The 17,436-nt window shown below is 48.6% G+C and overlaps 1 protein-coding gene across 1 annotated transcript in view; it reads left to right on the forward strand.

Annotated features, from left to right (window-relative positions):
- Positions 1–259: 259 nt before the first annotated feature.
- The window catches only part of LOC138669650 (protein phosphatase 1 regulatory subunit 12B-like), a 110,160-nt gene continuing 92,983 nt past the window's right edge, over positions 260–17,436 (forward strand). Inside the window, exon 1 of the mRNA XM_069756308.1 lies at positions 260–398. Coding sequence (XP_069612409.1) covers positions 291–398 — 108 coding nt within the window. The 5' untranslated portion in view covers positions 260–290. The remainder of the gene's footprint in view (positions 399–17,436) is intronic.

Genomic DNA, 17,436 nt, shown 5'->3' on the forward strand with positions numbered 1-17,436 from the left:
GGCAAAAAAATGTGTGAAAGCAGCCTAAAAACCACTACGTAAAAGGAAATGATGACTGCAATCTCATGAGCTGCGTCTTTAACTTTACAGAACATTGTTTCAATAGTAAATACAATCCACTGACAGGTGCTACTTAACATGTTGCATCCTATGGGTGGAGGAGGTGGACAGGCAGACACACCTGCAGCAGGAGGCATTCATTTAGAGAACTACTCACACATAAATCCACTCTCCATTGTCTGCATAGTTGAAAGTTTGGATATAGAAAGGGAATAAGGAGACTCTCAGTTATGACAGAACACCGCTGGTTGATCACCGCTCCATCCTATGAAAGGTTCGGTTTACATGTCAGAGAGAGGTCCTCCTTACGCAACACTGAAAGCCTGAGGAGCAGTTGGGTAAGTAGAAATATACCGAATATTTTTAAGAATGTATATGACCTTGTATTGGATCTCCTTATTGTAATTCGACTCTTTTCCCTCAACCCACTATATATTACAGTGCCTCTGTATTAATTGTACCCAATAGAGCAATGTATTTTTAAAGGGAACCTGTCACCCCCAAAATGGATGGTGAGCTAAGCCTACCGGCATCAGGGGCTTATCTACAGCATTCTGGAATGCTATAGATAAGCCCCCGATGTATCCTGAAAGATGAGAAAAAGAGGTTAGATTATACTCACCAAGGGGCGTGTCGCAGTCCGGGGCCTTCATCAGATGACGTCCTCTTCTTGTCTTCACGCTGCGGCTCCGGCGCAGGCGTACTTTGTCTGCCCTGTTGAGGGCAGAGCAAAGTACTGCAGTGCGCAGGCGCCGGGCCTCTCTGACCTTTCCCTTTGCTCTGCCCTCAACAGGGCAGACAAAGTACACCTGCGCCGGAGCCGCAGCGTGAAAACAAGAAAAGGACGTCATCCTATGAAGATGGGAGGCCCCGGACTGCGACACGCCCCTGGGTGAGTATAATCTAACTTCTTTTTCTCATCTTTCAGGATACATCGGAGGCTTATCTACAGCATTCTAGAATGCTGTAGATAAGCCCCTGATGCCAGTGGGCTTAGCTCATCTTCCATTTTTGGGGTGACAGGTTCCCTTTAAAAGACAGAATGGCTTTTTGATGGAATCCTTTAGGTGACAGCAGAAACATTATTAAATGAATCTTGACCATCCATTAGCTCTTTTAAGCGAACACCATGGTTTTCAGCCATGGAGAAATTGGAACTAGTTATTTTATTGGGTACTATGGTGGCTAGAATAAAAACTGCAGATCTCGTAACAGTTAGAGGCAGGGTCACTGTTCTGTGCGTGAGTGATGTTTGGTGTGATGAGGTGAGTAACGACATTGGTATTTTTTTCATTGGGTTTCTGTTTTTGTTTATTTGCAAAACATTAGGGAGACTTATAAATGCACTTATATCGGGCCTAACCATCGAAAATAAAGTCACATGAACTAATCCCCATACTTACGCCAAGAACAGTGCCTAGTGCAATGCTCTGCTTCTAGATATATGAACTCCCTATACAGAATGGCAGATCCTTTCTTCTCACGGTTAGGCCACATTCACACTTTCAGTATTTGGTCAGTTTTTTACATCAGTATTTGTAAGCCAAAATACAGAAGTGGTGATGTGTTTCTATTATACTTTTGCTCTGATTGTTCCACTCCTCATTTTGGCTTACAAATACTGATGTAAAAGACTGACCAAATACTGAAACGGTGAACGTAGCCTTAACAGAAGAGTCCTTAGTTGGGCCTGAGTGGAAATACACTTTTTACAGGGATTACTCCTATAGTAAAAAGGTTGAAAATAGCTTGCCTGGAATGGGGGAATAAGAACTCTCTGGGCACGACTGGTATGGATGGGCAGTACAGATTAAAGGTGCTGAAATATTAAGTCTCCCAGTGATGTCAGTAGGTCATGTACTGTTCACACCTGTATATTATAATGTACTTCATGATATAATTACAGGGTGGAGAAGGGGAGGAATAAAAGCTTGGGATGACAGATCCTGATTACTGGTATAGCTACATGCACGTCTTCCATTCAATGTAATCACGATTATACATTCTGCAGCATTTATTACACAATGTTTATCGCGCACAAGAGAAATTCTGATTTACAACAGCTGAATGTCACATTTACAAAGATGCTTATGAACTCCCATACCATGTTATAACACCTTTGTGTACAAGTCACACTCTGATTTGCCTTGTTTTGAAAAAACAAATAAAAGGGGCTATCCAGGTTTAGGATTAAAGGGAACCTGTCACCCCCAAAATCGAGGGTGGGCTAAGCCCACCGGCAACAGGGGCTTATCTACAACATTCTGGAATGTTGTAGATAAGCCCCTGATGTATCCTGAAAGATGGGAAAAAGAGGTTAGATTATACTCACCCAGGGGCGGTCAAGGTCCGGTCAAATGGGTGTCCCGGTCTGGTCCAGTGCCTCCCATCTTCATCAGATGATGTCCTTTTCTTGTCTTCACGCTGCGGCTCTGACGCAGGCTTACTTTGTCTGTCCTGATGAGGGCAGAGCAAAGTACTTCAGTGCGCAAGCGCTGAGCCTCTCTGACCTTTCCCGACGCCTGCGCACTGCAGTACTTTGCTCTGCTCTCAACAGGGCAGACAAAGTACGCCTGCGCCGGAGCTGCAGCGTGAAGCCCAGAAGAGGACGTCATCCTATGAAGATGGGAGTACCCGGACCGGGCCGCGACGCCCATCGGATCGGACCGCCCGCCCAGGTGAGTATAATCTAACCTTTTTTTCTCATCTTTTAGGATACGCTGTAGAAAAGCACCTAATGCTGGTGGGCTTAGCTCACCCTCGATTTTGGGGGTGACAGGTTCCCTTTAAAGTCTGAAATCACTCTACGTGACTGTAAACTTCTGAATCCTCACAGCGTGTGCACCGCATGCTGCTAGGATTCCCCTTCTCCGGTACTAGCGACAATTTGCATACATTCATCACATGACAACTAGGCGTGCTCGGCCTCCAGTGACTGAGTGAGGCCACGCATATCTTGTCTGAATGTGGTCAGAAGAATGCAAATCACATACTTGCGGGCACCTCACCACCCGCTCACGCCGCTGGCATCGGAGAATCCTAACAGCGTGCGCTGAGCGTGCTTGAGGACTCAGAAGTTTGCAGTCATTCTAAACCTGGACAACCTCTTTTAGCAGTATTCATTTGTATGTTATACCACCGTTGATTTAACCCAAAAGGCAATGATGGCATTTTGGTATCGATTTATATGATTTTGAACCCCAAGGGCTGTTTTATGAGTGGCCTCCATAGCCTTGTGATGAGATGGTAGAAGTATATTCGAGTGATCCCAACAACAAAGCCTTGGGTGCAATATTCAGGACACAATTTAATAGGAGTCTGCCAGCAAATAGTATTTACCTTAAGGCTGTGTGCACACGTTCCAGATTTTTCGTATTTTTTGCGCGTTTTTTTCGCAATCAAAACACTTTAAAAAGCATACATATGCATCCCATCTACTATATAATTGTCTAAGGGTCACTTCCGTCTTTCTGTCTGTCTGTCCTTCTGTCTGTCTGTCACGGACATTCATTGGTCGTGGCCTCTGTCTGTCATGGAAATCCAAGTCGCTGATTGGTCGCGGCAAAACAGCCACGACCAATCAGCGACGGGCACAGTCCGGAAGAAAATGGCCGCTCCTTACTCCCTGCAGTCAGTGCCCGGCGCCTCTCCAGTCACCGCTTAAACAGGGTTAATGCCGGCGGTAACGGACCGCGTTATGCTGCGGGTAACGCACCCCATTACCGCCGCTATTAACCCTGTGTGTCCTCAACTTTTTACTATTGATGCTGCCTATGCGGCATCAATAGTAAAAAAAAGTAATGTTAAAAATAATTTAAAAAAAACAAAACCTGCTATACTCACCCTCCGTAGTCCGCCGAGCCGCTCGCGCCGGCCGCCATCTTTCGTTCCCGGCGATGTATTGCGAAATTACCCAGAAGACTTAGCGGTCTTGCGAGACCGCTAAGTCATCTGGGTAATTTCGCAATGCATCCTGGGAACGGAAGATGGCGGAAGCTGCGCGCCTATCGCCGGTGCTACGGTGGATCCCAGTGGTGAGTATATAACTATTTTTTATTTTCATTATTTTTTTAACAGGGATATGGTGCCCACACTGCTGTATACTACGTGGGCTGTGTTAGATACCACGTGGCTGCTATATACTACATAGGCAGTGTTATATACTAAGTGGGCTGTGTGATATACTCTGTGGGCTGTGCTATATACTGCGTGGGCTGTGCTATATATTACGGGGCCACTGTTATATACTGCGTGGCTGGGCAATATACTACGTGGCTGGGCAATATACTACGTGGCTCTGTGCTATATACTACGTGGCTCTGTGCTGTATACTACGTGACTGGGCAATATACTACGTGACTGGGCAATATACTACGTGACTGGGCAATATACTAGGTGACTGGGCAATATACTAGGTGACTGGGCAATATACTAGGTGACTGGGCAATAGACTACGTAGCTGGGCAATATACTACGTGGCTGGGCAATATACTACGTGGCTGGGCAATATACTACGTGTCTGTGCTGTATACTACGTAGCTCTGTGCTGTATACTACGTAGCTGGGCAATATACTACGTAGCTGGGCAATATACTACGTGACTGGGCAATATACTACGTGGCTCTGTGCTATATACTACGTGGCTCTGTGCTGTATACTAAGTGGCTGGGCAATATACTACGTAGCTGGGCAATATACTACCTGGCTGGGCAATATACTACGTAGCTGGGCAATATACTACGTGACTGGGCAATATACTACGTGGCTGGGCAATATACTACGTAGCTGGGCAATATACTACGTGGCTGGGCAATATACTACGTGGCTGGGCAATATACTACGTGGCTGGGCAATATACTACGTAGCTGGGCAATATAATATGCGGATTTTAAGTGGATTTCCCACTATATTATTGCATTGCAAAAAAACGTGAAAAATCTGCACAAAAAACACGCAAAATACACGATAAAAACGCAACAAAAATGCGTGCAGAATTCCCGGCGGAAAACTTCAGGATTTTCTCAGGAAATTTCTGCATACTTTCCGGACGTGTGCACATACCCTTAGACATAGTGGTAATCTGCACGTAAATTTAATTTTAAACATGTTTTGCAGTCTAACTGGAAGTGTGACTACAGGGATATATGAAGTTATATCCTCCCTGTGGCCTCTTGCTTCCATTCATTGGGAAGGTGAAGGGAGCTCTAATAGTCACCGCTCACTATACCATGAGTGTGGCTGTAATCACTCCCCTGCACCTTGACTTGCATCCTGCTCCAAAGCATATGTGTACTTAGCAGGATATCAGTGAAGGAGCTCAATGGAAATGATTTCAATAGTGGACAGAGGTCAGCATGGGCACTGTGGTTGATCACGATTTTAGGCCCACCTCAAAAAGGCGAACACTGCCGATGGTAAGGCCAGAGAGCGTACCAAGTGACTCCGACTACCTGATGATCTCATCGGTGATTTTGATTGAATCCTGTGTTTCAGGGCTGCCGATGGAAGCCCCAACGGATCCACCAACATGTGGCCCAAACACAGTATGAACATGGTCTAAGGAGGTGAACAGCTGCACTTATAATCCCACGCCACCATTTGTCAGCTCTGTGACTCAGTCGGTTACTGTCATCTGGGCTGTGAGGATTTTCACTTTTAGCTCTGGCGATTTTGTGACGATTATGGGCAAGTTGACGAGGACATAAGTGCCATGTGCCAGGGTGCACAGAAATATTAAGACACTACCGATATGGCATTCATTTTACATAAATTGCAAAAATGACACAACTGAATGAATTGAACTGGGCCTTGTTTAGTGAATGTACAAAATGTGGGCCATAAAGATGTCAACAGCGAACACAACAACGACATAACAGATGTGATTTTGGTACATATGGAACGCAGTACAGATTAAAAAATGTGTGTTTTAGGGCACTTTTTATACGCTTAAAGCTGCATTACACATCTGTGGTGCGGTCCATGATGCAGACTCATTGAGTCTCCCAATCAGAACTAAGCAGACTAATAGGGTCTGGGTACTTGAACCCGTCCACGACACATCAATGTGTGAAATTTGGCCTTTTCTGTCCAGGTACATATGATACTGAGTGTTTAGTTTTTACGTAAATAGGTTTGTTCTGTCCACAAAACAAAACAGAGTAGGACGTCTCTTGTTTTATAAGCAGACGATTGGTTCAGACTTGTAGGCAGCATACAGGCACCAAATACTAATGTCTGAATACAGCCAAGAGCTACGTAGTTTTGGTGTGTGCACAACAGACAGCACTGAGCAATGTCAGTCATTCTGCTGCAGCACATAGGACCTGATTCATCATGCAGTTTTTATTAGAATTCTGGTAAAAAAACCAGCCTGAAATATCGCAAAAATGTTTGTATGACTCGAAGTTGAGCAAACATTTTGTGGCTTTTGCTGATTTTACACCAGTCCCGGCCAGCTTTCAGATAATGGGCAGAAATTAGGCAGGACATAACCAACCACTCGTCAAATTCATCATAATGTACAAATAGTAGTATAAACTACGATGGGAATGCACTGCAGGCTCTGACGAAGGGCTTGCTCACACAAGCGTATAACACGGCCCAGTGCTTGACATAGGGTATACGTGAGTTCCGTGACCTGGAAAAATTACCCCAACCCCCTTAAACAGGCCTCTTAACAATCTAAAGAATAAACTTCTAACGTACTCAAAACAGCAGACTGAGACATATGTTGGATTTAATTGGCCACAGCAGCCATTTTATTAAATAAAATATAACAGAACTTTTATAACAACCCAGAATAGGAGGGGCGGTCCTCGAAGCCCCAAAGTTATAAAACTCAGTATCCCAAAAACTCCACAATGTTCAGCCCAGGATGAGTCTTACCCCCAGCCGTAAAGCACCAGCTCAGGGATAGATAACAACCAATCCTGGTCCACCGAACCCACCCCTATGCCAGGGGCCCATAAATCCACCTCACGCGGGATAACCGTACCACGCCTTGTTAAATTCTCTCATGGGGTGTCCAGGACCTCTCAAGATCCCCACCCCATTGAACCACGATTTACCATTTCCACCGACTTCGAGGACCTCCACCCCCACCACGAACACGAATGGCCTGACACCTTAGCCATTCATGTCCCTCCACACCTTCAAGCTTAATTCAATGCCACTACGGATAGCCAAACACCACATATCATTTCCCACCGCGTTCAGGTGCACGCCATCTGCTCTCCAGTAAGCTCCTTGACCCGATTCCAAGTCCACATGTCTCACGGCCAACGCGCCATTCCTCACCATAAACCGAGATATGGCCCTGTTTATTTTGATCCGGGCCCTGTTCACCCCCTCATGTGATCTAGCGCCTCTCCATCTTTTACGGGGAATGATGTCGGACCACACCAACAACACTTTTGGAAACATGACCCAGAACCTCAGGATATCGAATTTAATATCCTTAATCAGCTCCCTACAAGACCGTTTAGCCAAATCATTCCCCCCTAAATGTATCACCACGATCTCCGGCACTCTATCCAGTCTAACAAAACGATGAAATTCAGGTAACCATTCCTTCCACACCATCCCCCTTTTACCGATCCATCGTAAAGTCACTGTCTCTCGAGAAAGACCCAACTGACGACGGTCCGGACGAACCGCAGCACGCAACGCAGCCCATACAACATACGAATGCCCCATGATCCAGACGAGCATCGGATCAGGCCCTGCAACACAGAAAGAAAGGCAACAAACAATTAACTTAACACAGCTTCTAACTCACAATAGGTTTGGGCGAACATACGACCGGAATCTTGAAGATTCCCACCTCCCAATTCTCCGAACCACATCCTCACCAAGGCCCCACCTAGCGGCCTCAGTCGCTGCCCCGATCCTGAAGGAGTGACCACTATATTGTGTTGCAGGTAAGCCCGCAGCCGCCAAACATTTCCTAAAAACAGAAATAAACTGAAAACGGGACAAGAAAGACCCATTTTCGTGCACCAGGAATGGCTCGTCTAACATCCCGCCCTTTGCCATGTACTTCTTCACGGATGCCACCGGGCACACCGGGGATCCTTCAACATTGAACAACACCACTTTGCACCCTTTCCCATACACGTCCGTTTTTGAAGCCTTAATAAACACCACCACCTTATTCCCTTCGACATCCACGTTTTCTCTTAACAAAATACCTTTTTTACTAACGGACGGGCTAACCAACTCACCTAACCGAAATGCCCCAAAGAAGGCCAAAGAAAAGGCTGCACGGAACAGAACCACTTCCCATTCGGAAAAACACACCTCTTGCAACTTCTGCTCAATGGCTGAGAGCACCTCATAAGATACGGGTCGCCGACCGTCTGAAGCCTTCCAGCCTTTCTTCCAACCCTGAACAACTTGCCGAACCAAGAAGGATTTAGTTATATCCTTACCCCCCCTCCATTTAAGGTTGAAGGCTAGCCCCGTCAGAAACTTATTCAAACGTGTCACAGACCAACCTGCCTCCCAATGATGACCTAAGAACAACAATAAACCATACTCCTCTTCCATATCGTGATCCATACTTGACATCCAGGATTCCCACAAGCTCCAAGCCTGATTATAATGAGACCAAGATGAATCCGCGAGCGATTTGGTAAATAACTCTGTTACGGCCCTCGCGGCAGGTTCCACAACTCCACTGGACAATCCCAGCCCGCGCTCTCCACCTGTGGTGCCAAATCCCGGAAAAGCTGCCACTGAAATTGAGAAAGAGCAACAACTATTGGATCAGGCGCTGACAAACTAACTTCAGATACAATCCATGAGTTAAACTTAAGACCCAGGAAAACCAAGTGCTGCAAGACCTTCACTACTGCAGGCGTAGCCGCTGACAATGAGTTTACCGCCGTCACCGTTCCAACATGCTCACAATGAAAAGAAATCTTCAAATTCCTCAATTTGTCACCCCACAGGGCCAACGCGACTACCCTGGGGAACAAATGCAACAGTAGCCGGTTGTTTGTTAACCCCTCCTCCTTCCATTCTTCTGGCCAAGCCGCTGCTGACCAGCTACCATGAAAGAAAAGACCAAAGCCACTCGTTTCAACGACATGCACCAAAATGCCCAAGGAGGTAGCATCTGCCACCGGCTGAATCCACAGAGATCTGCCATTGTACTCGTCAAGAAAATCCGCCCACATCTTCAAATCGTCCCGAAACTCTTTCTTTATCCTGATGAAATGCAAAGGGGACTTTACCCCTACTGTTGCCAAGGATAGGCGGCGGCAGAACGCTCGACCCATCGGCATGATCCTACATGCAAAGTTCAATTTCCCTAACAACGATTGCAAACTGCGCAAATTTATCTTCTTCAAACCAATCGTATTAACCACATCTTGGCGCAACGCGGTAACCTTGTCTGCAGGTAGCCTACATTCCATTGCTACCGTGTCGATTTCAATGCCTAGGAAGCTCAACACTGTCACCGGACCAACTGTTTTATCCTCCGCCAAAGGCACCCCGAAGTTTTTTGTCACACTCTCCATTGTATGCAACAAAATCGAACAATCTGCTGATTCCGCTGGTCCTATAAACAGAAAGTCATCCAGATAGTGCGAACATGAGCGTATCCCAGACACATCTTTCACCACCCATTCTAGGAACGTGCTGAAGGCCTCAAAGTAAGCACATGAAATCGAGCAACCCATGGGAAGACAACGATCAACAAAGAAGCCGCCATCCCAAAAACAACCCAATAAATGCAAACTGTCAGGATGAACTGGCAACAAACGAAATGCCGCTTCGATGTCGGTTTTTGCCAACTTAGCCCCCTTTCCACATGCTCGAACCCACTCCATCGCTGAATCGAATGATAAGTACGACACCGAACTCAACTCGGGATCAATACCATCATTAACCGAAGATCCCTTCGGAAACGACAGGTGATGGATTAACCTAAATTTATTAGGTTCTTTCTTAGGGACCACGCCAAGAGGTGACACCCTCAGATTTGCAATTGGAGGGGTGACAAACGGGCCTGCCATTCTTCCCAGAGCAACTTCCTTATTCAACTTCTCCGACACGACCTCCGGGAATTGTAACGCCGATTTCAAATTTTTTCTTTTTAAACTAACATCCTGCTCAACGTAAGGGATTTTGAAACCCTCCTTAAAACCGTCGCGCAATAAAACTGCAGCTGACCTATCGGGGTATCTACTTAGAAAGGCCTCCATCACGACCCACTGCACCGGAGTCACCCCTTTTGTCAGCTGAATCTCCAACTTTTTGCCTGTTACCCCTGAAACATTTTGAAGCGCTATGCACCCCCCCGCAGGTTGAACACTCGTGCCTATATTTACACTTGCTCCCGAATCTGCATACGCCATCATTGAAGGCGAAACACAGTCCCTTCTGCAAAGCCGCCGAGTGTCCTGACTGCCCTGAACTCCCGGCGCCCCCGTGAAAAGGCTGGCTGGTCTGACCTAAACGGGACGGGACCATAACTCTCATCCACAACGCTATGTCCTTGTGATCCCACCTGATACTTGGCCTAAAAGCCTTACGCTGACGAAACTGTTCGTCATAGCGTAACCAACCCTGTCCCCCATAGGTCCTGTAAGCCTCCCCTATGGCATCTAAGTAACAAAATAATGCCGAGCAATTTTCCGGGGCCTTCTCCCCGATTACGCTAGCCATAATAGCGAAAGCTTGCAGCCAATTTGAAAATGATCTGGGAATCAGCCTATATCTCCGTTTCTCCTCATCTTCTTTTTTAGAGTCCTCCCTTCTAGGTCTATCCAAATTAAATCTCTCTAGGGGTAAAAGAGAAAATATTTCTATGTACTCCCCTTTCCAGATTTTTTCCCTAACCTCCTGTTTTAAATGTGCCCCTAACGGGCCCTCGAAGCAGACATAGACCTCGCCCCTAGCCGCATCGTCTAGTTGCGGTACATCCTCCTTTTCCTTATCCCGCAAATCTCCTTCACCTGATGCATCAATCCCTGACCCGGGCCCTGTGGATAGCGCTGGTGCTGTTCCGTCCTTCTCCCTTGATGAGCTCCCCGTGTCCGCCGCAGGACCCGCACTGCTGGATGTACCCGTAACTTCAGACAACTGTCTAGACCCCTCAAACGACCCCGTATTTCCCAACCAAGCAGCTGACGGCAAAGACCCCCTGCTAAGACCGGACCCCCACAAGCCCGCTAGCTCCCCTAAACCTCTAAGGATTAAACCCATACCCCCGCTAGCAACTCCCGAAGTAATGCCACTATTCCTAGCTTCAGGGGAAACTATGCCTGGCAAATTAAAGATAGGGAAAATGTTCTCACCTAGCTGCCTGGGTGCTGTGAGCCCAGCAGCCGAAGATCCAGCTCCCAGCCGAAGGTGTCCTGCATCCCGACCGGCTTGATCCGCGATGTTGCCCGCCGAGCTCCTGGCGGCCGTATCCGTGTCCAGGCGACCCGGTGATGCCGTCGACTGCCCTGGTTACGTCCCCGACACAGCGTCCCGAAGCGACGGAATGTCGCCTGCCGGAATCCGGAAAATTTCCGACACCACCAGCAGAGGACGCAGATCCAGGAAAGCTCCGGCCATCACCAGCAGAGGGCGCAGATCCAGGAAAATCCCGGCCATCACCAGCAGAGGGCCCTGCTGCAGGAAAAGCCCGGCCACCACCAGCAGAGGGCGCTGAAGCTGTAATATCCAGGCCACCACCAGCAGAGGGCGCAGAACTTGCAGTATCCAGGCCACCACCAGCAGAGGGCGCTGTTGCGTTGAAGACTCCAGAGCTGTGCGCTGCAGAAGGCCGCACACTGATGCCAGGGCCAGCCGACTGCCGCCCGCATAATCCCCGGCGCTGAGGGGCAACTGCACCTGACCCCCGTCTCCTCGGCTGTCGCTGCCTCCCACGCTGAGCGGTGCCAGCGGGCATGCTGGCGGCCGCAGTACCGGCTCCTGCTCCTGCCGCCCCACGTCGCCCGGACACTGAAGGAGGGGAGGAAGGAACCGCCCCCCGTTGTAGGCCCCGCCGCGCTGGAGGATTCCTCCCGGCGCCGCGCTGTGAGGTGGAGGGAACAGCGCTGCTTACCGGTGGGTCAGCAGAGGGGCTCTTTTTTCAGCGCCGGGCCCTGGGGATGATGTCCGGGCTTAGGCGCGCCGGAGGCCTAGTCCTCCGCGGCCGGCGCCCGTCCTGCTGTGCCTGCGATGGTGCTCCCTTTGTCCCCTGGAGAAGGCTGTTAACAGATGCATTCAGCCAATCTGTCCCCTGGGAGCTGGCAGCCGTCCGGAGACGCTGGAGGATCGCTTCAACGTCCATTCTGGTAAGTGTGACAGAGATTCCTCACTTGTCACGCAGGCACCTAAAATGGATGCCTGCGTGAGGAGCGTGCCCCTTTTTATGTGCCCCCTCCCCGCAGTCCCCTAGTTCCACCCCTTATTTTCAAAAAATGCCCCTAAAGCCACCCCTTGAGCTCCCAGTTAACCCCTTCCAACCGTATCCCTTCTAACAGCTCCAGCTCCCCAGGTCCCACGTAACCCCGTCATGGCGGCCTCCCCTTACGTGCCGTGGGCCCCCCAGTACGGCCTTTCTATCTGGTGTTTTATCAGATAGCAATTGGCCCAATATTATTCTATGGGGCAGTGCAGATCTGCATGAGAAAACAATCCGAGTGCATCCTATAGTCGGACCACGGGCACCCATACAAGCCTACGTGTGCGCGTGAAACATCGGACTGCACTCGAATGTCATAGGATGTACGTGCACAGACAATGGAGAAGATGGAGAAATTAAGTTCTCTATCTTCTCTGTACCTGTGCTGCGATTCTCTCATGTAAGGCTACTTTCACACTAGCGTTTTCTGCAATCCGTCACAATGCGTCGTTTTGCAGAAAAAACGCATCCTGCAAAAGTGCTTGCAGGATGCGTTTTTTCCCCATAGACTTGTATTGACGACGCATTTGCGACGGATTGCCACACGTCGCATCCGTCGAGTGACGGATGCGTCGTGCTTCTGCGGACCGTCGGGAGCAAAAAACGCTACATGTAACGTTTTTTGCTCCTGACGGACCGCTTTTTCCGACCGCGCAAGCGCGGCCGGAACTCCGCCCCCACCTTACAATGGGGCAGCGGATGCGCCGGAGAAATGCATCCGCTGCCTCCATTGTGCAATGCGCTAAACGCTAGCGTCGGAATCTCTCCCCGATGCATTGCGACGGGGAGATTCCGACGCTAGTGTGAAAGTAGCCTAAAAGAAACGTATCACACTCAGATGACACTCGGCTCAAACTCTGACAGTGTCATAACTATAATCGGACTGATTCTCTGGCATGAGCACAAATATGGCAGTGTGACAGAGCCCTAAGTACCATTTCTTGAGGTGGTGCATGGCTGTTGAAAGATGTGCCAAATTCAATTAAGCAGTTTATCAATATGTCAGTTGTGATGAATAGGGCCACTGTTATTTTCTACACAGATCTAAGGCTTGTGCTGATAAAATCAGCAGCATGCACCAGTCTCATCCATTTTGTGGATGAGACAGTACTAATTTTTATGGCAGACTGTTCCTTCACCCAGAGCCGGACTGGCCATCTGGTAAATGTCAGATGGGCCGCTCCAGCCGTGGGCCTCATGGTCTGGTAAGCTGTTAATAGTACTGACATCCTCAGGACACTGATATTGTTAACAGTTGTTATGGAGCACAGAGCCACCACCTCTGCCACTTACTCAGCAAGCTTCCGTCTGTGGCCTCCGCCAGAGACACCTGACACAATGTGACACTGGATAGAAGAGGAGATGGAGGCTGCGCTGGATGACTGGCTTCATTATCTAGTGATGGAGGCTCTGACACAGGTGTGACCTATGCAGTGTGCACCTGTGGGTCGGGACTGACTGGCCACATGTTCTGGTGACTGAGGCTCTGACAGAGGTGTGACCTATGTGTTATGATTCCTGGAGTGGACCCACTGGATCACGGTGACGACTGCTCCCTGGCGAGCTGACCAGGTGGAACCGACCCCTGTAAAGGGACCATTAGGGGCAAGCCTAGGAGCGAGATACACCGCAATAGCTTGTGCCAGAGGGGCGGCTCAAGGAGAATCAGGGTACTCACCGAGGACCAGACGGACGGAGCAGCCACAAAGAAAACCTGGAACTCAGGACATGGCAGGGTTCACGCAGAGGGTACAGGATTCTGGATGGAGCAAATCAGAGCACGCACTGGAAGCGTACAGGAACAGAGCAGAGCACGCACACACTGGAAGCATACAGGGACTGAGCAGAGCATGCACACACTGGAAGCATACTGGGACTGAGCAGAGCACGCACACACTGGAAGCATACAGGGACTGAGCAGAGCATGCACACACTGGAAGCGTACAGGGACTGAGCAGAGCATGCACACACTGGAAGCATACAGGGACTGAGCAGAGCATGCACACCCTGGAAGCACACAGGGACTGAGCAGAGCACACACACACTGGAAGCATTCAGGGACTGAGCAGAGCATGCACACACTGGAATCATACAGGGACTGAGCAGAGCACGCACACACTGGAAGCATACAGGGACTAAGCAGAGCATGCACACACTGGAAGCGTACAGGGACTGAGCAGAGCATGCACACACTGGAAGCGTACAGGGACTGAGCAGAGCATGCACACACTGGAAGCATGCAGGGACCTAATGTGCAGAAACCTAAGTGGACCTGGAAGGAGCACAGAAAGGCACAATAACAATCAGGCACTTCATCTAGCAGGAAGCGACCTGATATATCCAGAGGCCGCTGCCCAGACAGGACAGCGCTTCCAGGTCAGTACAACCTGGTTTCATAAAGAAGCCGGGAATGCGCGCGACCGTGACCTAAGCGGCCTAGTGCGCATACACGGGGAACGGGATCCCCAGCGCGGCTAAGGACCCGGAAGAGGAGGCGAGATGCGGCGAGGGACCCGGGAAGCAAGGTGAGTATCTGCGCGTACTGTATCCGCACGTGCTGTAATAGTACCCCCTCCCTTAAGGCTGGAAAGAAATCTCAAGATACGAGGAGCGTTGATGTTCTCCCATGGTTCCCATGACCTCTCCTCAGGTACATACCCCTTCCAATCAATCAAGAAGAAGGTTCTCCCAATAACCTTTCTTCTGGCTAGTATATCTCTTACTTCAAAAACATTATCAGACCTAACTGGTGGTGGAGAAGAACCAACAGAAGAATGATGGTGGTTAAGTACTACAGGTTTAAGGAGAGACACGTGAAAGGAGTTGGGGATACGGAGGGAGGCAGTCAACCTCAACTTGTAGGCTACATCATTGACTCGAGCCAAAATCTCAAAGGGACAAATGTAGCGAGGGCCCAATTTATAGGAGGGAATCTTAAGACGGATATACTTGGACGAAAGCCAGACCTTATCACTGGGTTGATAATGAGGAGCATCCAAACGCCTTTTGTCAGCATGCTTTTTCATCCTAATGCCAGACCTCTCAAGCGCATCCTTGGTCTCCTCCCAAATCTTAGAGAATTCCAAGGACAGGGAGTCCTCAGCCTGCACACCTGAACCAGGGGAAACCGGAAGAGGCAGGTTGGGATGCTGACCAGAGACGATGAAGAACAGGGACTTGGTAGAAGACTCACCGGAGTGATTGTTATAGGCAAACTCGGCTCAAGGGAGGAGGTTAACCCAACCATCCTGGTGTGCATTATAAAAATGTCGGAGATACAAGGTCAAGACCTGGTTAATCCGCTCCACCTGACCGTTGGACTGAGGATGATGGGCAGAAGAGAAATCTAAAGTCACGCTCAAACAGAGAGCAGAGAGCTCTCCAAAACCAGGAGGTGAATTGGACTCCCTATCTGACACGATGTGTTGCGGGATACCATGGAATTTGAAGATGTGATGAATAAAAATTCTTGCCAACTCGGGAGCTGAAGGCAAACCAGGCAGCGAGACAAAGTGGGCCATCTTAGAAAACCGATCCACAACCACCAGGATTGTTGTGCAACCCATGGAGCGAGGAAGATCGGTGACAAAGTCCATGCAACATGCCACCAGGGAACTGAGGGCACAGGAAGAGGATGCAGGGCCCCGGAGGGTATTGTCTCAGAATCTTGTTCCGGGCGCAGGAAGGACAGGAGGCTGAAAATTCTTTGACATCCTGGGGCAGGGAGGCCACCAGTAGTGGCCAGAGATAAGGAAGTACGTCTTCTTAGTTCCACCTACAAAAAAGCTTGCTCGCTACAAAACAGAATTGTCTATAGTCATTTCACCATCTCTCCAACGGGCACGTGGCTTAAGAGTAACGTCACAGGGTGCCACAGATGTGGTCACTATACAGCTTGCCAATATGTAGATCCAAGCAAGTCGTTTGTAAGTAATGTAACAGGCAAAAAGTACTCAATTAGACAGTCCATTAACTGTAGTACGAAGGGGGTCATTTATAGGGCCTCATGTACCTGTGGCATGGAATACATAGGTAAGATAGTCAGAGAATTCAATAAGAGAATTGGTGAGCATGTTGGGGATGTTGAACACAATAGGGACACACCGGTGTCTTGACATGTTAACCATCTGCTCAATGGACAAGTAAAAAATCAACGCTTTGTAGCGATAGTAACATAACATAGTAACATAGTTAGTAAGGCCGAAAAAAGACATTTGTCCATCCAGTTCAGCCTATATTCCATCATAATAAATCCCCAGATCTACGTCCTTCTACAGAACCTAATTGTATGATACAATATTGTTCTGCTCCAGGAAGACATCCAGGCCTCTCTTGAACCCCTCGACTGAGTTCGCCATCACCACCTCCTCAGGCAAGCAATTCCAGATTCTCACTGCCCTAACAGTAAAGAATCCTCTTCTATGTTGGTGGAAAAACCTTCTCTCCTCCAGACGAAAAGAATGCCCCCTTGTGCCCGTCACCTTCCTTGGTATAAACAGATCCTCAGCGAGATATTTGTATTGTCCCCTTATATACTTATACATGGTTATTAGATCGCCCCTCAGTCGTCTTTTTTCTAGACTAAATAATCCTAATTTCGCTAATCTATCTGGGTATTGTAGTTCTCCCATCCCCTTTATTAATTTTGTTGCCCTCCTTTGTACTCTCTCTAGTTCCATTATATCCTTCCTGAGCACCGGTGCCCAAAACTGGACACAGTACTCCATGTGCGGTCTAACTAGGGATTTGTACAGAGGCAGTATAATGCTCTCATCATGTGTATCCAGACCTCTTTTAATGCACCCCATGATCCTGTTTGCTTTGGCAGCTGCTGCCTGGCACTGGCTGCTCCAGGTAAGTTTATCATTAACTAGGATCCCCAAGTCCTTCTCCCTGTCAGATTTACCCAGTGGTTTCCCATTCAGTGTGTAATGGTGACATTGATTCCTTCTTCCCATGTGTATAACCTT

Source organism: Ranitomeya imitator, chromosome 3 (genome assembly GCF_032444005.1).
Source record: "Ranitomeya imitator isolate aRanImi1 chromosome 3, aRanImi1.pri, whole genome shotgun sequence".
Lineage (NCBI taxonomy): Eukaryota > Metazoa > Chordata > Amphibia > Anura > Dendrobatidae > Ranitomeya > Ranitomeya imitator.